This window comes from Oncorhynchus mykiss, chromosome 21 (assembly GCF_013265735.2).
Source record: "Oncorhynchus mykiss isolate Arlee chromosome 21, USDA_OmykA_1.1, whole genome shotgun sequence".
NCBI lineage: Eukaryota > Metazoa > Chordata > Actinopteri > Salmoniformes > Salmonidae > Oncorhynchus > Oncorhynchus mykiss.
In genome coordinates this window covers 19648163-19674926 of record NC_048585.1, presented here as the reverse complement: position 1 = coordinate 19674926, position 26764 = coordinate 19648163, and the positions used below count along the sequence as shown (strand labels likewise).

The 26764-nt window shown below is 44.5% G+C and overlaps 2 gene segments (V, D, J or C); one reads left to right on the top strand and one right to left on the bottom strand.

The window, feature by feature from the left end:
• Positions 1-1250: 1250 nt before the first annotated feature.
• Positions 1251-18861, bottom strand: LOC110499920. The segment is given in 2 exon segments: positions 1251-1697; positions 18637-18861. Coding segments are annotated over 2 exon segments (390 nt in total).
• On the top strand, positions 15096-17058 carry LOC118942898. The segment is given in 2 exon segments: positions 15096-15550; positions 16470-17058. Coding segments are annotated over 2 exon segments (402 nt in total).
• Positions 18862-26764: the final 7903 nt, after the last annotated feature.

Sequence of the window (26764 nt, the reverse complement as noted above, 5' to 3'; positions counted from 1 at the left end):
TCTTCCCAATTCCCACATCTTCTCCTTCTTCCTCGCTGTCCACAATCACATCTATCTGTTCACCAAGCTCCTGCCTCTCCATCAGCTACTTTGCTTGCAGAGCACTGATGGTGTTTCTCCAAAACCCAACTTCTGTTCCTGACCTCTCCATGCTTCCTTCACCTTCCCACAACCTCCATTCATTGGAGAGATCTGTGTGAGCAGCAGCATTTTAAAGGTTGAGGCTGATTGTTCAGACAATTAGGGTCTTAAGTGGTTAACAAGCCTCAGATCGGCTCAATTAAAGGCCTGGGAACGTGCTGAAAGGATCTAGCCAGGTGTGGCAGGAGAGGCGTTTTGCCTTGACATAACCACAGGACGTTTTAGGGGGTTATAATAATGTTAGATAATCTCAAAAAATATTGTTGAATCTTTGCTTGAAATTCACTACCTGACTGAGGTACTTCAGGGAGGGAGACACAACAGATATGCCTCCATGTAATTAATGATAGATAATACTGTATGTCTGTTTGAGCCCAGCAGCTTGTTTCATTCACAGATCCAGCATCATTTCTCAATCACAGATGTAACAGCCTGCTGTAACCTGCTCATTAAAATAGTTAATATAATGCTAGATGATCACATCACATGTTTGGTTGTGAGGTTCATATGGGGATTTGATTTAGGGGGCTGATGCTGATGTAACACCACCTATTTTTTTATTTCTCTACATCTTGTTTTGCATATTGGACTGGTATTGTGGGTATTTCAGAACTTCAAATAACTTTTGAAGGTGCACTACATTGATGATGATGATGATGATGATGATGATGATGATGATGATGATGATGATGATGGGTAACATGTGATTAGAATGATGCTTTCTAAACATATTCAAAGTTGACTTCACTAACCAGTGTTCCATGTCACTGTCTCTTGTATGACAGAACCTCAGGTTGTTATTATGGGTCATAATCATGTTATATGATCTCAGTAAATATAGTTCAATCTTAACTTGAAATGCACTACCCAATACAGGGGCCTAACAGAGACTGGGATACTTATTCTGAAATTATGTGAGACATTATTACTTCACATAGATGGAGTCTATTCAATTTATTGTCTGAAATGTTAATAAACTGTTTGTTAGCCACAGCAAAAGGGAAGACATATTTATGTAGTCTGGACCTATGGGTGTTGTCAGTTCAGGAATGATTTAACATGAAGGTGGATAAGTTGACATTATAGTCAGCATCACTGATATATTTATCTCAGTGTAATTTAGTTCAGTCAGTGTTCCATGTCACTGTCTCTTCCCCCTCAGCACCTGCAGTAGGTCCCAGCTGTAGCAGTACAGTCACTGTGCAGTCTGACTGAGGGAGGTTTTTGTACGACTCTGTATCACCGTGTGAACACTCCACCACTGTGTGCACTCTGACAGTAGTAATCTCCTGCATCTTCAGCCTGGACTCCACTGATGGTCAGAGTGAAGTCACTCCCAGATCCACTGCCACTGAATCTAGATGGAGTCCCAGACTGAAGTGTTGTAGCATAGTAAATAAGGAGTTTAGGAGCTCCTCCAGGTTTCTGTTGGTACCAGGCTAGGCGATTATTAGAATACACATTACTGCTGGTTTTACAGTTCATAGAGACTGTCTGTTCTGGGACAACAGCTTTCACTACCGGAGTCTGTGTCACAACGTACTGTCCTCTGGATTCTGAAAAATATTGTCAAACATTTATAGGAATGGAATGTTACATATAGTAATGAATAGTTCTGAATAGAAACATTAACATTGATATACTGTACATGTAAACACTGTAGATTTAATTCATTTTCAACAATACATTCTGAAAATTGTAACCTTGTATGTAGAAAACAAGTGTCCAGATGAAGATGGTGATAAAAGTCATGGTTGTTGTGGGTTCTGTTGTCATGAAGAACAGCTCTCAGTCATGAAGTGTTCAACTCACAGGGATATAAACACTCTTAGAGCAGTGGAGCAGATGCATTATGCAAATTAATGTTTCAAATCTATTTCAGGTTCCAAGTAGGCTCCCATCAGAATACATTTTGAGATGTATTTTATAATAATTAGGTGGGTACTTAAATGTGTCTTATTTCACACAGTTTAATGTCCAAGTGTGAATTGGCGACCCTGGAGCAATTAGGGTTAAGTGCTTTGCTCAAGGTCACATCAGCATATTTTTCACCTTGTCGACCCAGATATTTGAACTAGTGACCTTTCAGTTACTGGCCCAACACTCTAACCGCTAGCTACCTGCTGCCCCTTTTACAACATCAAACAGCAACTGTTTTATCTGATAACTAATGTATGGTAACTTTTATGTCACACCACCATTATATTATTATTCTGATGATGATCAGATGTAAAGAACTGTCTGTTCACTCATGCTCGGTCTCTCATGTAAGTTCCTCTAATCAGTTAGTGAACACTTCTCTAAACTAAAGCTGGTAGGATTCCTCTGGTAGTGTTGTCTGTCCTCTGTGACTTTACCACCACTGTTAAATCTGAGATCAGCATGTTTAATAAAGGAATATACAACATGGATCACTATCACTACTGCTGCTGCTGTTGTCTTTCATATGGACAATATGGAGGAATACTAGCAACACTGATCTAATGCTGGACTGTACCTCCAGACTAGGAGAACCTGATACACAGAGGAAGGAAAAATGACTCATATCTGGATTTAAGATACAATTCATTGTATTATCTAGAAACAGCTAATATGAAGTGTTTGTTCTACCTGGAAGATGTTAAAGTGTATTTGTGTTGATTATGATTCTGTATGAGTGATCTTCACTGTAACAGCTGCAGCATCACAACACAGAGAGGTTTTTGTACCAGCAGTAATAGTGTAATGAACACGATGGGAGACAGAGAGCTGGTTTCAATGCAGGGCGCAGCAGGTGTTTGTTTGTAAAGGACAACATGAGGAGGCAGGTAGCTGTGTCCAGGGACAGGCAGAAGGTCATACACAGGGGTCCAAAAAGGCAACCGTACAGGCAGCGACAAGGCTAGGAATGTAGTCCAGGAGAGCAGGCAAGAGGTTGATAACAGGAAATCCGTTAGGCTGAAGTACAGGCAGGGAATAGGCAAAAGGCATCGTTAGTGAGGCAGGCCAAAAACGATCATACACAGGACTGAATACGGGACAAACAGAGCTCTGAATAGAAGTGTGTCACAAAACAAACAATACCTCACAATGACGGGGTGAAAAGAACTGAACTAAGTAGTGTGTGTAAATGACATACAGGTGTGTGAACAGAATTCAGGTGATTGGGATCTGGACAGTGAGCTAGAGGGGATCTAGGTGTTTGAGAGTGTGAGTTGGAAAGTGAGCTGCGTTCAGGGGATCTATGTGTTTGAGAGTGTGAGTTGGAAGCAGACGTTACAAATAGGGATTGTATCACCGTGGTACACTTTTGGTAGCGGCACCAGACTAGATGTTGGAAATAAGTAAACAACAAAATGTATCATTTTATTCACTTTTGTTGTCGTGAGTCAATACTTTTGAATGAGCCTTCTTTCAAATAACATTTTATTGAATCAAAATGATAAATTATAAGTTTATTTACGTCTGGTTTGAATGATTGCAGACTATAACTCCCAATTCTGGTATAATAACTAATAGTATTGTATATAGTATTCATCATTGTTGCATTCTGTTCATGGTAGACTTCACTGTTAGTGTGAAGACAAAGGATCTCAGTTATGGTTGTAACTGACTTCATAATCCAACATGGATGATATGTGATGTAAATACTATTAATATGACTTGGCTGTTCTGATCAGATCCATTCCTAAACAATATCTGTATAACATGTATAACTGACACCATATGACTAGTAACTCTAGTTATTGAACCACTTTATACTTGTTTGGACCAAGGCAGGAGAGGTGACCTGTGAAGCCCAGCAGAAATCCCAGACTCCAGTTACCAAGACCTTGAGGAGGGCTGACTGTTCTGGGTAGGACCCCTCAGTGACACAACCGTGTGGAGGGAGGCTGCTGGTTCCTCTGCTTTGACTCTGTTCTGAGATCAGATGTTCTCTGTCTTATTGATCACTGACATGTAGACTAACAGGGGGCTTTGCTTGAGTTCATGTGTCAGTCCTCTCTGTAGACTGAGATTGAATCGGTGTTAGATTTGATGAGTTCTGTTTTTTTACTATTAGACACTGTAGGAATGTTTGCTTTGATGCTTTGATGAATAGATGAAAATAAAGATTTCCCTTTGGAACACATATTTCTGTCTCTTTTAATAATTAAACTGCAGTCTTAAATGTTGTTGAATGGTATAGACATACATTAATAAAGTCTGATTCACAGTTTCTTTGAAAAATATCAGACCTAAATGTCATTGCTTAGTTATTTATGTTCTCACATGAAACCACATCATCTTCAACCAGCAAATCAAATCAAATGTTACTAATCACATGCGCCGAATACAACAGACCTTACAGAGAAATGCTTACTTACGAGAGCCCTAACCAACAACACAGCTTTAAAAGTACGGATAAGAGATAAAAGTAACAAGTAATTAAAGAGCAGCAGTAAAATAACAATAGTTAGACTATATACAGGGGGGAACCGATACAGACCTTCTGCCTATTGGCTGTCTCGTCATTGTCGGTGATCAGGCCTACCAATGTTGTGTCGTCGGCAAACTTAATTTATGGTGTTGGCATCATGCTTGGCCATGCAGTCATGGGTGAACAGGGAGTACAGGAGGTGACTGAGCACGCACCCCTGAGGGGTCCTCGTGCTGAGAATCAGCGTTGCAGATGTGTTGTTACCTACCCTTACCACCTGGGGGCTGCCCGTCAAGTTGTCTAGGATCCAGTTGCAAAGGGAAGTGTTTATTCCCATGGTCCTTAGCTTATTAATGAGCTTTGAGGGCACTATGGTGTTGAAAGATGAGCTGTAGTCAATGAATAGCATTCTCACATAAGTGTTCCTTTTGTCCAGGTGGGAAAGGGCAGTGTGGAGTGCAATAGAGATTGCATCATCTGTGGATCTGTTGGGGCGGTATGCAAATTGGAGTGAGTCTAGGGTTGCTGGGATGATGGTGTAGATGTGAGCCGTGACCAGCCTTTCAAAGCACTTCATGGCTACAGACGTGAGTGCTACGAGTTGGTAGTCATTTAGGCAGGTTACCTTAGTGTTTTTGGGCACAGTCACTATGGTGGTCTGCTTGAAACATGTTGGTATTACAGACTCAGACAGAGAGAGGTTGAAAGTGTCAGTGAAGAGACTTGCCAGTTGGTCAGCGCATGCTCGCAGTACACGTCCTGGTAATCCGTCTGGCCCTGCGGCCTTAAAAATGTTGACCTGTTTAAAGGTCTTACTCACATCGGCTGCAGAGAGCATGATCACACAGCCTTCCATGACAGTTGGTGCTCTCATGCATGTTTCAATGTTATTTGCCTCGAAGCGAGCATAGAAGTTATTTAGCTCATCTGGTAGGCTCGTGTCACTGTGCAGCTCTCGGCTGTGCTTCCGTTTGTAGTCTGTAATGGTTTGCAAGTCCTGCCACATCCGTCTAGCGTCAGAGCCAGGGTAGTACAATTCGATCTTAGTCCTGTATTGACGCTTTGCCAATTTGATGGTTTGTCGGATGGCATAGCAGGATTTCTTATGAGCTTCCTTGAAAGCGGAAGCTCTAGCCTTTAGCTCAGTGCGAATGTTGCCTGCAATCCATGGTTTCTGGTTAGGGTTTGTACGTACGGTCACTGTGGGGATGATGTCATCAATGCACTTATTGATGAAGCCAATGACAGATGTGGTGTACTCCTCAATGACCCTGAAGGAATCCCGGAACATATTCCAGTCTGTGCCAGCAAACAGTCCTGTTGCTTAGAATCTGCTTCATCTGACAACGTTTTTATTGATCAAGTCACTGGTGCTTCCTGCTTTAATTTTAGCTTGTACGCAGGAATCAGGAGGATAGAATTATGGTCAGATTTGCCAAATGGAGGGCGAGGGAGGGTTTTGCATGCGTCTCTGTATGCGGAGTAAAGATGGTCCAGAGATCTTTTTCCCCTTGTTGCACATTTAACAGGAGAGGTCTAGATACTACAATGTTAACAGATTAACAGGAGAGGTCCAGATACTACAATGTTAACAGATTAACAGGAGAGGTCTAGATACTACAATGTTAACAGGTTAACAGGAGAGGTCTAGATAGTACGTTACCAGATTAACAGGAGATGTCTAGATACTACAATGTTAACAGGTTAACAGGAGAGGTCTACATACTACAATGTTAACAGAAGAGGTCTAGATACAACAATGTTAACAGGTTAACAGGAGAGGACTAGATACTACAATGTTAACAGATTAACAGGAGAAGTCTACATACTACAATGTTAAAAGGTTAACAGATGAGGTCTAGATACTACAATGTTAACAGTTTAACAGATGAGGTCTAGATACTACAATGTTAACAGATTAACAGGAGAGGTCTAGATACTACAATATTAACAGGAGAGGTCTAGATACTACAATGTTAACAGATTAACAGGAGAGGTCTACATACTACAATATTAACAGATTAACAGGAGAGGTCTAGATACTACAATGTTAACAGATTTACAGGAGAGGTCTAGATACTACAATGTTAACAGATTAACAGGAGAGGTCTAGATACTACAATGTTAACAGGTTAACAGATGAGGTCCAGATACTACAATGTTAACAGATTAACAGGAGAGGTCTAGATACTACAATGTTAACAGATTGACTGGAGAGGTCTATAGATACTACAATGTTAACAGATTAACAGGAGAGGTCTAGATACTACAATGTTAACAGATTGACAGGAGAGGTCTATAGATACTACAATGTTAACAGATTAACAGGAGAGGTCTAGATACTACAATGTTAACAGATTAACAGGAGAGGTCTAGATACTACAATGTTAACAGATTAACAGGAGAGGTCTAGATAATACAATGTTAACAGATTAACAGGAGAGGTCTAGATACTACAATGTTAACAGGTTGACAGATGAGGTCTAGATACTACAATGTTAACAGATTAACAGGAGAGGTCTAGATACTACAATGTTAACAGATTAACAGGAGAGGTCTAGATACTACAATGTTAACAGATTAACAGGAGAGGTCTAGATACTACAATGTTAACAGATTAACAGGAGAGGTCTAGATACTACAATGTTAACAGATTAACAGGAGAGGTCTAGATACTACAATGTTAACAGATTAACAGGAGAGGTCTAGATACTACAATGTTAACAGGTTGACAGATGAGGTCTAGATACTACAATGTTAACAGATTAACAGGAGAGGTCTAGATACTACAATGTTAACAGATTAACAGGAGAGGTCTAGACACACGCAGTAGATGGTACTCCTTATTAATTTTTCTTGGACTGTTTTTTACCTGCTTGATTTATAGACTCATAAAGACAGTAAACTAATGTTATTGAACATTTGATCAATATCTTGGACTCTCAACAATGTGATCACACCTACATTAAGCTAAATTTGTTTTACAAGATCCACATAATATAACCAGTATCACAGCTTCACGATAGTCATAGTCTTCTCTATCTCCAACCCTCTGGGGACAGTGTGAACATCTGGTAACAGTGCTGCTCTATTCTGGGACAAGCATAACCACCCAGCCCATGTAAATCTCAGTTTCACTCCCACAGCTACAGGTCTAGTAGTTAGACTGGGACATATATGAGTGACTGGTTTTAACCTCTATGGTGGATTCAGGTTAGTTACAATTACAGATATTATGACAGATCAAATGTATATTATTCAAACATATTTCATGTTTGATCCCAGCATCATGTCTCATTCACAGATGTAACAGACCTGCTCATCAAGATAGTTCATATATTGCTTGATGATCACATCACATGTTTGGTTGTGAGGTTCATATGGGGATTTGATTTATGGGGCTGATGCTGATGTAACATCACCATTGTTCATTTTTTACATCTGTGGATCTGACTCTGATTATGAACAGGTAATGTGTGTTTTAAAACTTCATATAACTTTTATAAGTGAACTTCACGACCATGACAATAAATATTCACAAGTGTGATGAGGATGACGGGGAAATTGTGATCTGAATGATGCTTTGTAAACATACTCAAGTTGACCTCCTCTACTGATCAGTGTTCCATGTCACTGTCAACCCCTCAGCACCTGGGATAAGTTTACATTATAGACATCATCACTGATATATTTATCTCAGTGTATTTTAGTTCAGTCAGTGTTCCATGTCACTGTCTCTTCATCATCAGCACCTGCTGTAGGTCCCAGCTGTATCAGTACAGTCACTGTGCAGTCTGACTGAGGGAGGTTTTTGTACGACTCTGTATCACTGTGTGAACACTCCACCACTGTGGTAACTCTGACAGTAGTAATCTCCTGCATCTTCAGCCTGGACTCCACTGATGGTCAGAGTGAAGTCACTCCCAGATCCACTGCCACTGAATCTAGATGGAGTCCCAGACTGAAGTGTTGTAGCATCGTAAATAAGGAGTTTAGGAGCTCCTCCAGGTTTCTGTTGGTACCAGGCTAGATAGTAACCACCGTGAACATCACTGCTGGTTTTACAGTTCAGAGAGACTGTCTGTTCTGGGAGAACAGCTTTCACTACCGGAGTCTGTGTCACAACGTACTGTCCTCTGGATTCTGAAAAATATAGTAAAAACATTTATAGAAATGGAATGTTACATATAGTAATGAATAGTTCTGAATAGAAATATTAACATTGATATACTGTATATGTAAACACTGTAGATTTAATTCATTTTCAACAATACATTCTGAAAATTGTAACCTTGTATGTAGAAAGCAAATGTCCAGATGAATATGGCGATAAAAGTCATGGTTGTTGTGGGTTCTGTTGTCATGAAGAACAGCTCTCAGTCATGAAGTGTTAAACTCACAGGGATATAAATGCTCTTAGAGCAGCAGGACAGATGCATTATGCAAATTAATGTTTCAAATCTATTTCAGGTTCCAAGTAGTTTCCCATCAGAATACATTTTGAGATTTATTTTATAATAATTAGGTGGGTAATTAAATGTGTCTTATTTCACAGAGTTTTATGCCCAAGTGTGAATTGGAATTATTTATTTTTGCATATCCCAACTCCCCCTGAGACAACCTCGGAGAGTGGGGTCAAGGCCAGGGTCTGCCGTTGCCAACGGCGACCCTGGAGCAATTAGGGTTAAGTGCCTTGCTCAAGGTCACATCAGCATATTTTTCACCTTGTCGACCCAGATATTTGAACTAGTGACCTTTCAGTTACTGGCCCAACACTCTAACCGCTAGCTACCTGCTGCCCCTTTTACAACATCAAACAGCAACTGTTTTATCTGATAACTAATGTATGGTAACTTTTATGTCACACCACCATTATATTATTATTCTGATGATGATCAGATATAATGAACTGTCTGTTCACTCATGCTCGGTCTCTCATGTAAGTTCCTCTAATCAGTTAGTGAACACTTCTCTAAACTAAAGCTGGTAGAATTCCTCTGGTTGTGTTATCTGTCCTCTGTGACTTTACCACCACTGTTAAATGTGAGATCAGCATGTTTAATAAAGGAATATACAACATGGATCACTATCACTACTGCTGCTGCTGATGTCTTTCATATGGACAATATGGAGGAATACTAGCAACACTGATCTAATGCTGGACTGTATCTACAGACTAGGAGAACACCTGATACACAGAGGAAGGAAAAATACTACTATCTGGATTTAAGATACAATTCATATTTGTATTATCTAGAAACAGCTAATATGAAGTGTTTGTTCTACCTGGAATATGTTAAAGTGTATCTGTGTTGATTATGATTCTGTATACGTGATCTTCACTGTAACAGCTGCAGCATCACAACACAGAGAGGTTTTTGTACCAGCAGTAATAGTGATTGTATCACTGTGGTGGACTTTTGGTAGCGGCACCAGACTTGATGTGTTACGGTGAGTGAATGAGGACCCAAAAGCGAACTAACTTAAACAGAGCTTCTTTAATAACCAAACATAGGTAGGCTCAGATAGACCGGCAGATTCCGACAGGACAGGACAAGGTTACAGCAAACATGACGATAGTCTGGCTCAGGCATGAAACACAACAAACAAGAATCCGACAAAGACAGGAGCAGAAACAGAGAGAGATATAGGGACCTAATCAGAGGGAAAAGGGGAACAGGTGGGAGAAGGGGTGACGAGGTAGTCAAGAGGAGACAAGGAACAGCTGGGGGAAAGCGGGGGAGAAAAGGTAACCTAATACGACCAGCAGAGGGAGACAGGGTGAAAGGAAAGGACAGAAAGACACAACATGACAATACATGACAGTACCCCCCCACTCACCGAGCGCCTCCTGGCGCACTCGAGGAGGAAACCTGGCGGCAACGGAGGAAATCCTCGATCAGCGCACGGTCCAGCACGTCCCGAGAGGGAACCCAACTCCTCTCCTCAGGACCGTACCCCTCCCAATCAACGAGGTACTGGTGACCACGGCCCCGAGGACGCATGTCCAAAATCCTGCGGACCCTGTAGATGGGTGCGCCCTCGACAAGGATGGGGGGGGGGGGGGGAAGACGAGCGGGGGCGCGAAGAACGGGCTTAATACAGGAGACATGGAAGACCGGGTGGACGCGACGAAGGTATCGCGGAAGAAGAAGTCGAACTGCGACAGGATTAATGACCCGAGAAATACGGAACGGACCAATGAACCGCGGGGTCAACTTGCGAGAAGCCGTCTTAAGGGGAAGGTTCTGAGTGGAGAGCCAAACTCTCTGACCGCGACAATATCTAGGACTCTTAGTTCTACGCTTATTAGCAGCCCTCACAGTCTGCGTCCTATAACGGCAAAGTGCAGACCTGACCCTCTTCCAGGTGCGCTCGCAACGTTGGACAAAAGCCTGAGCGGAGGGGACGCTGGACTCGGCGAACTGAGATGAGAACAGCGGAGGCTGGTACCCGAGGCTACTCTGAAAAGGAGATAGCCCGGTCGCAGACGAAGGAAGCGAGTTGTGGGCGTATTCTGCCCAGGGGAGCTGTTCTGACCAAGACGCAGGGTTGCGAAAAGAAAGACTGCGTAAGATGCGACCAATAGTCTGATTGGCCCGTTCTGCTTGACCGTTAGACTGGGGGTGAAAGCCGGAAGAGAGACTGACGGAAGCCCCAATCAAACGGCAAAACTCCCTCCAAAATTGAGACGTGAATTGCGGACCTCTGTCCGAAACGACGTCTGACGGAAGGCCATGAATTCTGAAAACATTCTCGATGATGATTTGTGCCGTCTCTTTAGCAGAAGGAAGCTTAGCAAGGGGAATGAAATGAGCCGCCTTAGAGAACCTATCGACAACCGTAAGAATAACAGTCTTCCCCGCTGACGAAGGCAGTCCGGTGACAAAATCTAAGGCGATGTGAGACCACGGTCGAGAGGGAATGGGAAGCGGCCTGAGACGGCCGGCAGGAGGGGAGTTACCGGACTTAGTCTGCGCGCAGACCGAACAAGCAGCCACGAAACGACGCGTGTCATGCTCCCGGGTGGGCCACCAAAAACGCTGGCGAATGGAAGCAAGCGTACCCCGAACGCCAGGGTGGCCGGCTAACTTGGCAGAGTGAGCCCACTGAAGAACGGCCAGACGAGTAGGAACGGGAACGAAAAGAAGGTTCCTAGGACAAGCGCGCGGCGACGGAGTGTGAGTGAGCGCTTGCTTTACCTGCCTCTCAATTCCCCAGACAGTCAACCCGACAACACGCCCCTCAGGGAGAATCCCCTCGGGGTCAGTGGAGGCTACTGAAGAACTGAAGAGACGAGATAAAGCATCAGGCTTGGTGTTCTTAGAGCCCGGACGATAAGAAATCACGAACTCGAAACGAGCGAAAAACAGCGCCCAACGCGCCTGACGCGCATTAAGTCGTTTGGCAGAACGGATGTACTCAAGGTTCCTATGGTCAGTCCAAACGACAAAAGGAACGGTCGCCCCCTCCAACCACTGTCGCCATTCGCCTAGGGCTAACCGGATGGCGAGCAGTTCGCGGTTTCCCACATCATAGTTACGTTCCGACGGCGACAGGCGATGAGAAAAATACGCGCATGGGTGGACCTTGTCGTCAGAGAGGGAGCGCTGAGAAAGAATGGCTCCCACGCCCACCTCTGACGCGTCAACCTCGACAACGAACTGTCTAGAGACGTCAGGTGTAACAAGGATAGGAGCGGATGTAAAACGATTCTTGAGGAGATCAAAAGCTCCCTGGGCGGAAACGGACCACTTAAAGCACGTCTTGACAGAAGTAAGGGCTGTGAGAGGAGCTGCCACCTGACCGAAATTACGGATGAAACGACGATAGAAGTTCGCGAAGCCGAGAAAGCGCTGCAGCTCGACGCGTGACTTAGGGGCGGGCCAATCAATGACAGCTTGGACCTTAGCGGGATCCATCTTAATGCCTTCAGCGGAAATAACAGAACCGAGAAATGTGACGGAGGAGGCATGAAAAGTGCACTTCTCAGCCTTCACAAAAAGACAATTCTCTAAAAGGCGCTGGAGGACACGTCGAACGTGCTGAAGATGAATCTGGAGTGACGGTGAAAAAAATCAGGATATCGTCAAGGTAAACGAAAACAAAGATGTTCAGCATGTCTCTCAGGACATCATTGACTAATGCCTGAAAGACAGCTGGAGCGTTAGCAAGGCCGAAAGGAAGAACCCGGTATTCAAAGTGCCCTAACGGAGTGTTAAACGCCGTCTTCCACTCGTCCCCCTCCCTGATGCGCACGAGATGGTAAGCGTTACGAAGGTCCAACTTAGTGAAAAACCTGGCTCCCTGCAGGATCTCGAAGGCTGAAGACATAAGAGGAAGCGGATAACGATTCTTAACTGTTATGTCATTCAGCCCTCGATAATCTATGCAGGGGCGCAGAGACCCGTCCTTCTTCTTGACAAAAAAAAACCCCGCTCCGGCGGGAGAGGAGGAGGGGACTATGGTACCGGCGTCAAGAGCTACAGACAAATAATCCTCGAGAGCCTTACGTTCGGGAGCCGACAGAGAGTATAGTCTACCCCGGGGGGGAGTGGTTCCCGGAAGGAGATCAATACTACAATCATACGACCGGTGTGGAGGAAGAGAGGTGGCCCTGGACCGACTGAACACCGTGCGCAGATCGTGATATTCCTCCGGCACCCCTGTCAAATCACCAGGCTCCTCCTGTGAAGAAGAGACAGAGGAAACAGGAGGGATAGCAGACATTAAACATTTCACATGACAAGAGACGTTCCAGGAGAGGATAGAATTACTAGACCAATTAATGGAAGGATTATGACAAACTAGCCAGGGATGGCCCAAAACAACAGGTGTAAAAGGTGAACGAAAAATCAAAAAAGAAATGGTTTCGCTATGATTACCAGAAACAGTGAGGGTTAAAGGTAGCGTCTCACGCTGAATCCTGGGGAGAGGACTACCATCCAGGGCGAACAAGGCCGTGGACTCCCTTAACTGTCTGAGAGGAATGTCATGTTCCCGAGCCCAGGTCTCGTCCATAAAACAGCCCTCCGCCCCAGAGTCTATTAAGGCACTGCAGGAAGCTGACGAACCGGTCCAGCGTAGATGGACCGACAAGGTAGTGCAGGATCTTGAAGGAGAGACAGGAGTAGTAGCGCTCACCAGTAGCCCTCCGCTTACTGATGAGCTCTGGCTTTTACTGGACATGAAGTGACAAAATGACCAGCAGAACCGCAATAGAGACAGAGGCGGTTGGTGATTCTCCGTTCCCTCTCCTTAGTCGAGATGCGGATACCTCCCAGCTGCATAGGCTCAGCTCCCGAGCCGGCAGAGGAAGATGGTAGTGATGCGGAGAGGGGGGCGACGGAGAGCACGAGCTCCTTTCCACGAGCTCGGTGACGAAGATCAACCCGTCGCTCAATGCGAATAGCGAGTTCAATCAAGGAATCCACGCTGGAAGGAACCTCCCGGGAGAGAATCTCATCCTTTACCTCTGCGCGGAGACCCTCCAGAAGACGAGCGAGCAAGGCCGGCTCGTTCCAGCCACTGGAGACAGCAAGAGTGCGAAACTCAATAGAGTAGTCTGTTATGGATCGATTGCCTTGACATAGGGAAGACAGGGCCCTGGAAGCCTCCTCCCCAAAAACAGATCGATCAAAAACCCGTATCATCTCCTCCTTAAAGTCCTGATACTGGTTAGTACACTCAGCCCTTGCCTCCCAGATTGCCGTGCCCCACTCACGAGCCCGTCCAGTAAGGAGAGATATGACGTAGGCGACACGAGCAGTGCTCCTGGCGTAAGTGTTGGGCTGGAGAGAAAACACAATATCACACTGGGTGAGGAACGAGCGGCATTCAGTGGGCTCCCCAGAGTAACACGGCGGGTTATTGATTCTGGGCTCCGGAGATTCGAAAGCCCTGGAAGTGGCCGGTGGATCGAGGCGGAGATGGTGAACCTGTTCTGTGAGGTTGGAGACTTGGGTGGCCAGGGTCTCAACGGCATGTCGAGCAGCAGACAATTCCTGCTCGTGTCTGCCTAGCATCGCTCCCTGGATCCCGACGGCTGAGTGGAGAGGATCCGAAGTCGCTGGGTCCATTCTTGGTCGGATTCTTCTGTTACGGTGAGTGAATGAGGACCCAAAAGCGAACTAACTTAAACAGAGCTTCTTTAATAACCAAACATAGGTAGGCTCAGATAGACCGGCAGATTCCGACAGGACAGGACAAGGTTACAGCAAACATGACGATAGTCTGGCTCAGGCATGAAACACAACAAACAAGAATCCGACAAAGACAGGAGCAGAAACAGAGAGAGATATAGGGACCTAATCAGAGGGAAAAGGGGAACAGGTGGGAGAAGGGGTGACGAGGTAGTCAAGAGGAGACAAGGAACAGCTGGGGGAAAGCGGGGGAGAAAAGGTAACCTAATACGACCAGCAGAGGGAGACAGGGTGAAAGGAAAGGACAGAAAGACACAACATGACAATACATGACATGATGTTGGAAGTAAGTAAAGAACAAATTATTTATTCCAAACTATTTATTCAACTTTTGATGTTGTGTTTCAATTTCTCTATACATTTTGACTTGATATTGAGGATTTTTCAAATGAACTTTTTTAGATGATTTAAACAAAATACACAAGCCCTACACATACTATGGCCACTTTTAATATGAATGTTATTACATCTAATCAAATATGACCTGCCTTTAAACTATGAAGTGATTCGCCTACATTTTAGATTAGTTGTATGAATAAACATGCTGCACCTACAGTAGTAGGAGATGTACAAGAAAAAGTCAGGTTTGGTCCATGTTAAGGAAATCAACATGAAAAACACTTTATTTCTAATTGAGTAGAATAATTCATTTCTGAAATGTATTCATACTATAGTAGAGTTAATTATTTGAACCACAGTCTAATGAAATGAAGAGTGCCAAACATGCAGGAGGTTGTTGTACCAGCAGTAATAGGGATTGTATCACTGTGGTACACTTTTGGTAGCGGCACCAGACTAGATGTTGGAAGTAAGTAACACGCTCTTTGATATTTCTTTCTGATTATTTTTGGGGGTATTTTACTCTGTGAAACTTCGTCTATATGAATATATTGTGATTTTTCATATTTTCCTTCCTAAAAAAATATATTTTTTGTATTACTTTTGACTAAGCCTTCTTTCAAATGAAATGTTATTTAAATAACATGTTCAAATGTAGGTGTTTATTTAAATGTGTGGTTTGATGGATTGCAGAGGAGAGTTCCAGTATGATAAATATTTAATAATATGGAATATAGTTGTTGCATTGTGTATTACTGTTTGTGTGCCATTTTTTATTTATATTTTTATTATCTTTAACTCAAATATTTTTGGTTAAATTTAGATTTTGAATGAGCCTTCATTCAAATAAATATTTATTTAATCAAAATGATAAATTGTAGGTTTAAATACGTCTTATTTGTATAATTGCAGAATATAACTCCTAATGCTGGTATAATAACTAATGGTATTTTATATGGTATTCATCATTGTTGCATTCTGTTCATGGTAGACTTCACTGTTAGTGTGAAGACAAAGGATCTCAGTTATGGTTGTAACTGACTTCATAATCCAACATGTTTGATATGTGATGTAAATACTATTAATATGACTTGGCTGTTCTGATCAGATCCATTCCTAAACAATATCTGTATAACATGTATAACTGACACCATATGACTAGTAACTCTAGTTATTTAACCACTTTATACTTGTTTGGTTCATAAATCTGCTTTGTATCCTATTACTTTAGTGTTTTTTCCAAATCTTTTCAACAGTCCAACTTCTACATTCATATTTAGATGGCATTTCCAATTCACTATATTTTAATGTGTACTTTTCTGAAGATAATCTCTTACTAAAGCTGTACTTGTTGTAATTACTTAGTTGATGTGTTCTGTTTGTTCCAGATAACAGTGCCCCCACCCTCACCGTCCTGCCCCCCTCTAGTGAGGAGCTGTCCAGTACAACAACAGCCACACTGACGTGTCTGGCCAACAAGGGCTTCCCCTCAGACTGGACCTTGAGCTGGAAAGTGGACGGGACCAGCCAGAAGCAGGAGGCCAGTCCTACGGTCCTGGAGAAGGATGGCCTGTACAGCTGGAGCAGCACCCTGACTCTCACTGGCCTGGAGTGGACCAAGGCAGGAGAGGTGACCTGTGAAGCCCAGCAGAAATCCCAGACTCCAGTCACCAAGACCTTGAGGAGGGCTGACTGTTCTGGGTAGAACCCCTCAGTGACACAACCCTGTGGAGGGAGGCTGCTGGTTCCTCTGCTTTGACTCTGTTCTGAGATCAGATGTTCTCTGTGTTATTGATCACTGACATGTAGACTAACAGGGGGCTTTGCTTGAGTTCATGTGTCAATCGTCTCTGTAGACTGATGTTGTATCAGTGTTAGATGTGATGTGTTCTGTTATATAACTATTAGATACTGTAGGAATGTTTGCTTTGATGCTTTGATGAATAGATGAAAATAAAGACTTATCTTAGAAACAAATATGTTTTTGTCTCTTTCAATAATTTTACTTTAGTCTTAAATGTTGAATGACATAGAACATTTTTCATAAAGTAGGACTCACAGTTTCTATGAAAACTATCTGACCTAAACCTTATTGCTTAGTTATTTATGTTCTAACCACAACGTCATTAACAGGTAGTTCATACTAACAAAGGATACTACTATTTTCACAGATTAACAGGAGAGGTTTAGCCATTTGTAGTACAGTAGGTACTCTTTATTCATATTTCTCAGAAGTTTTTGACCTGCTTGGCTCCTAGATTTATAAATGAACATTTGATCGATATCTCACACCTGCATTTAGCTACATTTATTTAAAAAGTTGTCCACATAATATTACCAGTATCACATCTGCAAGATAGTCATAGAGTCTTCTCTACCTCTAACACCCTGGTAACAGAGTGAACATCTGGTGACATTAGAGCTCTATTCTGGGACATGCAGGACCACCCAGCTCTGTCTATGTACATTTTAGTTTCACTCCCACAACTTCCAGTCTAGCTGATGAACAGTTTCACTGCCTGAAATATCCTGGACTGGGCCAGATGTGGGGGAGTGGACTGGTTTGAACGTTTATGGTTGATTCAGGGAGGGAGACATAACAGATACATAAGTAATAAATGGACATCATACTTAAATTAGATATGTGCATAAACAAGTCTCATATTTGAGCCCAGCATCATGTCTCATTCACTAATGTAACAGTCAGTAACCTGCTCATCAAGATAGTTAATATAATGCTAGATGATCACATCACATGTTTGGTTGTGAGGTTCATATGGAGATTCTATTTATGGTGCGGATGCTGATGTAACATCACCTCACTTGAATATGGACTGATATTGTGTGTGTTTTATAGCATCAAATAACATTTATAGGTGTACTTTCAGACTGTGACAAATATAATGAGTCAACCATGACATGATGATGATGATGGTGATGTTGGTGATGATGATACTGTTGATGACAATGGAGAACATGTGATCTGAATGAAGGTTTCTAACGTTATTCAAAGTTTCGTCACTGATCAGTGTTCCATGTCACTGTCTCTTCTCCCTCAGTCACTGTGCAGTCTGACTGAGGGAGGTTTTTGTACGGCTCTGTATCACTGTGTGAACAACCAAACACTGTTGGGGTAGTGTAAACTCTGACAGTAGTAATCTCCTGCATCTTCAGCCTGGACTCCACTGATGGTCAGAGTGAAGTCACTCCCAGATCCACTGCCACTGAATCTAGATGGAGTCCCAGACTGAAGTGTTGTAGCATAGTAAATAAGGAGTTTAGAAGCTCCTCCAGGTTTCTGTTGGTACCAGGCTAGATAGTTATTGTTGTAAACATTACTGCTGGTTTTACAGTTCAGAGAGACTGTCTGTTCTGGGACAACAGCTTTCACTGCCGGAGTCTGTGTCACAACGTACTGTCCTCTGGATTCTGAAAATATAGTAAAAACATTTATATGAATTAAATATTACATATAATAATGAATAGTTCTGAATATAAATATTAACATTGATATACCGTACATGTAAAAACTGTAGATTGAATTAAAATTGTAACCTTGGAAGCAGAAAGCAAGTGTCCAGATGAATATGGTGATAAAAGTCATGGTTGTTGTGGGTTCTGTTGTCATGAAGAACAGCTCTCAGTCATGAAGTGTCTCTTAAACTCACAGGGCTATAAACACTCCCAGACCACTGAAGCATGTGCTGCCAATGCAAAGTGTCCTCTCTATGCAAACTTACTTTCTTTGGTGCTACTAGGAAATTGTAGTTATTTTTATTATTATTTAGTTTTTTTTTTAGACTACAACCCCCCCCCCCCCCCCCCCCCCCCAAAAAAAAAAGGTGTATTACTGCACTCAATTTATGTCGAAAAAAGGGAAAGGGGAGAAAAATGTTCCTAAAATAAAATCAACAAATATTTATGTACTCCATAGGTCAAAGTCATCTGTCTAATCAGGTCCCAACACAGTCTCAGGGGGTTGGCAGGGAGAAACATCTTTAGACAGTATTCCCTGCAATGCTTCGGCTGTTAATTCCTGAAGACCCAAAAACCTTTCAGCTGCAGATACAATTATGTCCAGTTTCTTGGATTTCTTGTTCGTTTGGGCAGTACAATTTATCACCTGCACAATAAATGCCTCAAAATCCACCTTCTCAGGATCAGTGTATCAGGATCCTTCAAGGACATTCTCAGGCTCTGGGGCATCCACTGCCATAGGTTCCCCAGCTCAACTCCTACAACTATTTCCACCTCCTCTGTGTAAGAGACCTGTTGAAGAGGTTTGTGTGAGCAGCAGCATTTTAAAGGTTGGGGCTGATTGTCCAGGCAATCATGGCCCTGATTGGTAAACTAGATTTAACTGGGCTAAATTAGAGTCTGGCAAGGTGCTGGAAGGTTCTAGCAGGAGAGTGGTCTTGCTCTTGACCGAACCTCACGTTGTTTTAGGGGCTTATAACTTTGTTATACCATCTCAATAAACATGGTTGAATCTTTGCTTGAAATTCACTTACTGACAGAGGGATCTTACAGAGACTGGGGTTTTTGTTCTGAAATGATGTGAGACACTTGTTGCACAGAGTCCATTCAACGTATTATGTGACATGTAAAGGCAATGTTTACATATGAACTACAGCAACATAGGAGGAATACTAATGCAATCTGGACATATGGGTGTTATCACTTAAGGAATGATTTAACATGAAGGTGGATGAGTTGACATTATAGTCAGCATCACTGATATATTTATCTCAGTGTATTTCAGTTCAGTCAGAGTTCCATGTGACTGTCTCTTCATCATCAGCACCTCCAGTCACACTCAACTAGTGCAGTTACTGTGAAATCTGAGAGAGGTTTTTGTACGGCTCAATATCACTGTGTGAACACATTCCCACAGTGGTAACTGACAGTAGTAATCTCCTGCATCTTCAGCCTGGATCCACTGCCACTGAATCTAGATGGAGTCCCAGAAATAAGAGTACTTCCTCGATAAATAAGGAGACCATTTGTCCTGGGAGAACAGTTTCCACTGAAGGAGTCTGAGTCACAGTGATCTGTCCTCTGGATTCTGAATAGAATAAAAACATTTCTATCCAATAAATATTACATATACTAATCAATAGATATGAAAACAAATATTAACATGAATATACTGTATGTTATACCTTCATGTAGATTCAAATATTTTTCAACAATACATTCTGATAATGTTAACTTTGAAAGCAGAAGGCAAGTGTCCAGATGAAGATGGTGATAAAAGTCATGTTGTGGGTTCTGTTGTCATGAAGAACAGATCTCAGTCATCAAGTGTTAAACTCACAGGAATATAAATACTATTAGAGCACTGAAGCATGTGCTGCTGTATTTGAAGAGCTCTTCTTCTTCTTTCTGGATTGGGTTAGAGGATTGCATTCAATTTAAGGGTGTATAAACTGCCACTTACTGTACTAAATTGTGAGGCCATCTTCATTAGATTACCTTTATTATTCCTGTTCCTAAAAGGAAAAACTTACACACCAACTAACCCTACACCTACATACCACTATTTTATAAAAACACTGTCCCATGAACTCTTCTGCAGTAATATCTCGTACACTCAGGTACTTCCCTTCAGCTACCACCTACATATTAAAACCCACTACCATTTTCCACTACTTTGACCCTATCTGCTCCTGCACCATGCCAATGGCCTGGCATGACGGGACACCACCCCTCAACACACCCTGTAACTCTTCTGAAGTGGGCATCCTGAGTGGCACAGCGGTCTAAGACACTGCATCGCAGGTTTCTGAGGCACTGCATCGCAGCTGTCTACGGCACTGCATCACAGTGCTTGAGGTGTCACTTCAGACCTGGGTTTGATCCCAGGCTGTGTCACAGCTGGCCGTGACTGTGAGACCCATGAGGCGGCGCACAATTGGACCACTGTTGTCCGGGTTAGGGGAGGGTTTGGCCAGCCGGGATTTACTTGATTTAGAATGTATTTATATAGAATGTATTTATTTAGAATGTATTTATACAAAATGTATTTATATAGAATGTATTTATTTAGAATGTATTTATATAGAATGTATTTATATAGAATGTATGTATTTATATAGAATGTATTTATTTAGAATGTATTTATATAGAATGTTTTTATATAGAATGTATTTATATAGAATGTATTTATATAGAATGTATCTATTTAGAAGTCCTTTAATATTTATTTAGTCCTATCGTGTGCTGTGTTTTGGTTTCTTTCTTATTTACTTATTTGATTGACTTCCTTTGAATTAGTTAACGCCTTTTGAGTGCTCTTCTCGTTGAGTGAATGAGGGAAGGAGTGTGTTAGTTAGGGACCTGAACCACAACCCCCACACCTGAGGAGTATTGGGGTTAATGAGCTTCCCTGCACAAATGCAGCTCAGACAATGTTCAGGACATTCAAGCCAGCAACGGGAGAGGATAGGTGCCCCAGACTGTGGCTACATCACTGCTGTGTCTGGAGAGAATAAACCAGATGAGTGTGACACTGCTCGGGAAGAGCCGAACAGAACGTGATGACACATTGGTGTGGCTAGCTTCAGGGTTAATCGAACAGTGTGTCAAGAAGTGGTGTGGCTTCGCAGGGTTGTGTTTTGGAGGACACATGGCTCTCAACCTTTGACTCTCCCGAGTCCATAGGGGAGTTGCAGCGATCGGACAAGACTGTAACTACCAATTGGATATCACAAAATTAGGGACAACAAATATAATAGTAACTCTTCTGAAGTTTACTCTCGTATACCCAAGTACTTCTCTGCAGCTGCCACCACAAAATATTTTCTCTGTGATTTACGTTCCATTTCTGCGGTATAGTTGATAACCATTGCCATGAACGCTAAGAAGACAACCTTACTAAAGCATAACTCACATGTTGCCTTATCCCTCTGTGCTGGCACACATCCTCTGTTCTCAGGATACCTCACATATTGTATTATACTAGTAATGCAGTACTATGATTCCCTTCTGCATTACACTAGTAGTTCAGTTCTATCAGTCCCTGTGGGTGTGGTCATCTATGAACATTTGAACATCTTGGCCATGTTCTCTTATAATCTCCACCCGGCACAGCCAGAAGAGGTCTTGCCACCCCTCATAGCCTGGTTCCTCTTTAGGTTTCTTCCTAGGTTCTGGCCTTTCTAGGGAGTTTTTCCTAGCCACCGTGCTTCTACACCTGCATTGCTTGCTGTTTGGAGTGTTAAAATGGGTTTCTGTACAGCACTTTGAGATATCAGCTGATGTAAGAAGGGCTTTATAAATACATTTGATTTGATTTGTTCCCTAATAAATGTTTGACTCTCCGTACCTGCTTCTCCTGTCCGGCGTCAGTCCTTACAGTTTGCAACTGTTGGACTAATGATTGCACGCTAGGTGTAAGGGCGTTCGTCTGTAGGAGGAAGAGAAGCGGACCAAAGCGCAGCGTGGTGGTTATTCATGTTTTAATAAATCGCTACACATGAACAAACTAACAAAAACAAGAAATGTGAAAACGCAAAACAGTCCTATCCTGTGACACCAAACACAGTGACAGGAACAATCACCCACAAACACACAGTGAAACCCAGGCTACCTAAGTATGATTCTCAATCAGAGACAACTAATGACACCTGCCTCTGATTGAGAACCATACTAGGCCGAAAACATAGAAATGCCCCAAAACATAGAAAAACAAACATAGACTGCCCACCCAACTCACGCCCTGACCATACTAAATAATTACAAAACAACAGAAATAGAGGTCAGAACGTGACAGTACCCCCCCCCAAAGGTGCGGACTCCGGCCGCAAAACCTTGACCTATAGGGGAGGGTCTGGGTGGGCGTCTGTCCGCGGTGGCGGCTCTGGCGCGGGACGCGGACCCCACTTCACCATTGTCTTAGTCCGCCTTATTGTCCGCCTCCCTGGCTTACTCACCATGACCACCCCTCTCAATGACCCCACTGGACAGAGGGGCTGCTCGGGACAGAGGGACAACTGCTCGGGACAGAGGGGCGATAGCAGCTCGGGACAGAGGGGCGATAGCAGCTCGGGACAGAGGGGCGATAGCAGCTCGGGACAGAGGGGCGATAGCAGCTCGGGACAGAGGGGCGATAGCAGCTCGGGACAGAGGGGCGATAGCAGCTCGGGACAGAGGGGCGGCAGCAGCTCGGGACAGAGGGGCGGCAGCTGCTCGGGACAGAGGGGCGGCAGCTGCTCGGGACAGAGGGGCGGCAGCTGCTCGGGACAGAGGGACAGCTGCTCGGGACAGAGGGACAGCTGCTCGGGACAGAGGGACAGCTGCTCGGGACAGAGGGGCAGCTGCTCGGGCGGTCCCTGGCTGACTGGCGGCACTGGCGGCCCCTGGCTGACTGGCGGCACTGGCGGCCCCTGGCTGACTGGCGGCACTGGCGGCCCCTGGCTGACTGGCGGCACTGGCGGCCCCTGGCTGACTGGCGGCACTGGCGGCCCCTGGCTGACTGGCGGCCCCTGGCTGACGGGCGGCACTGGCGGCGCTGGGCAGACGGGCGGCACTGGCGGCGCTGGGCAGACGGGCGGCACTGGCGGCGCTGGGCAGACGGGCGGCACTGGCGGCGCTGGGCAGACGGGCGGCGCTGGCGGCGTTGGGCAGACGGGCGGCGCTGGCGGCGCTGGGCAGACGGGCGGCGCTGGGCAGACGGGCGGCGCTGGCGGCGCTGGGCAGACGGGCGGCGCTGGGCAGACGGGCGGCGCTGGCGTCGCTGGGCAGACGGGAAGCTCAGATGGCGCTGGGCAGACGGGAAGCTCAGATGGCGCTGGGCAGACGGGAAGCTCAGATGGCGCTGGGCAGACGGGAAGCTCCGATGGCGCCGGACAGGCGGGAGGCTCCGGCAGTGCTGGACAGGCGAGGCGGACTGTAGGCCTGATGCGTGGTGCTGGCACTGGTGGTACTGGGCCGAGGACACGCACAGGAAGCCTTGTGCGGGGAGCTGCTACCGGAGGGCTGGGGTGTGGAGGTGGTGACGGATAGACCGGGCCGTGAAGGCGTACTGGAGATCTTGAGAGCAGGGCTGGCACCAACCGCCCTGGCTGGATCTTCACCCTAGCCCGGCAGATGTGGGGAGCTGGGATGTAGCGCACCGGGCTAAGCACGCGTACTGGGGACACCGTGCGCACAACTGCATAACACGGTGCCTGACCAGCACCACGCCCGCCACAGTTAGCACTGCTAGGAGCACTGTAGTGCTGAGATGGCACAGGACGTGCAAGGCTAGGGAGATGCACAGGAGGCCTGGTGCGTGAGGCTGGCACAGTCTTCACCAGACCCCTCGCACGCACCTCAGGATGAGTATGGAGAGCTGACCCCGGTGCCATTAAATCCCTGACACGCTCCGTCGGGCGAATGTCGTGCCTCATGCACCAAACCAGCAAGTCCCTCATATCACTCTCCTCCAATTTCCCCATTAACTCCTTCACAGTCTCTGCTTCGCTCACCTCCAACACCAGCTCTGGTTCTGAGCTCCTCCTTGGCTCCTCACGATAAACGGGGAGAGTTGGCTCAGGTCTGACTCCTGACTCTGCCACACTCCCCCTGTGCCCCCCCCCAATAAATTTTTGGGGGTGACTCTCGGGCTTCCGTCCGCGCCGCCGTGCTTGCTTCTCAGAATGCCGCCTCTCTGCTTTTGCTGCCTCCAGCTCGGCCTTGGGGCGGCAATATTCTCCTGGCTTAGCCCAGGGTCCTCTCCCGTCGAGGATTTCCTCCCATGTCCAGAATTCCTTACTACGTATCTCCTGCAGCCGCTGTTGCTTCTCCTGCTGCTCCTGCCTGTTGACACGCTGCTTGGTCCTGTTGTGGTGGGTGATTCTGTAAGGGCGTTCGTCTGTAGGAGGAAGAGAAGCGGACCAAAGCGCAGCGTGGTGGTTATTCATGTTTTAATAAATCGCTACACATGAACAAACTAACAAAAACAAGAAATGTGAAAACGCAAAACAGTCCTATCCTGTGACACCAAACACAGTGACAGGAACAATCACCCACAAACACACAGTGAAACCCAGGCTACCTAAGTATGATTCTCAATCAGAGACAACTAATGACACCTGCCTCTGATTGAGAACCATACTAGGCCGAAAACATAGAAATGCCCCAAAACATAGAAAAACAAACATAGACTGCCCACCCAACTCACGCCCTGACCATACTAAATAATTACAAAACAACAGAAATAGAGGTCAGAACGTGACACTAGGTCAGCTAGATGCAGGCAAGAGTGTGCAAGGCGGTATTGAATGTGTCACTGTCACCTCAAATCTTTCTCTCGAGCTGTGTGCACCTATATTGAATTCATAGGCTAGGTGGTTGGGAACCTCATGATGGGTATAGGGAAAATGCAAGTAATATTTAGTAGCCTAAACCAATCTATGTTAAACTGGGTGAATGGAATATGAATGACAGTCATCCAATATGCTGTAACAGAAATAAGGCCATGCTCATATTAAATAATAATCATCCTCCCTCATCTTAAATGGCACCGACCGCCACTGTTTAGTTCAGTCAGTGGTCCATGTCACTGTCTCTTCCCCCTGGCTGAACATCTGGTGACAGTGCTGGTCTATTCTGGGACAAGCAGAACCACCCAGCCCTGTCTATGTAAATCTCAGTTTCACTCCTACAGCTCCCAGTCTACCAGTTGACCAGTTTCACTCCCTGACATACCCTGGACTGGGACTGATGTGAGGGAGGTGACTGATTTTATCCTCTATGGCGGATTCAGGGAGGGACACATAACAGATAAGGCACCAAGTAATTAATGACAGATAAAAAATAATTATACTTCACGATGATAGTGTGTAGTGTATGTCTCTATGTAAATGTGTCTCATGTTTGAGCCCAGCATCCTGTCTCATTCACAGATCTAACAGCTCATGGAAAGGGTTAATACATGCTAGTTGATCACATCAATAGCTGGTTGTGAAGTGCATGTAGGGATTTGGTTTGAGGGGCTGATGATGATTTAACATCACTTTTCTTTTACTTCTGTAGATCTTACTCTGCATATGGACTGGTAATGTGTTTCAAAACGTCTAATAACTTTCATACACACTTTCAGTTCATTACCAATATAACAAGATACAACCATGATGATGATATTAATGATGATGATGATGAGGACGATAATGAGGACGTTGGAGAACGTGTGATTTGTATCATGCGTTCTAACCATTTTCAAAGTTGACCTGCTCAGTGTTCCATGTCACTGTCTCTTCCTGCAGTAGGTCCCAGCTGTAGCAGTACTGTCACTGTGCAGTCTGACTGAGGGAGGTTTTTGTACGACTTCAGACAGTATTCCCTGCAATGCTTCGGCTGTTAATTCCTGAAGACCCAAAAACCTTTCAGCTGCAGATACAATTATGTCCAGTTTCTTGGATTTCTTGTTCGTTTGGGCAGTACAATTTATCACCTGCACAATAAATGCCTCAAAATACACCTTCTCAGGATCAGTGTATCAGGATCCTTCTCAGGCTCTGGGGCGGCAGGGTAGCCTAGTGGTTAGAGCTTTGGACTAGTAACCGAAAGGTTGCAAGTTCAAATCCCTGAGCTGACAAGGTACAAATCTGTCGTTCTGCCCCTGGACAGGCACTGTTCCTATGCCGTCATTGAAAATAAGAATTTGTTCTTAGAAAGATACACTGCTTCTTTATGCAAC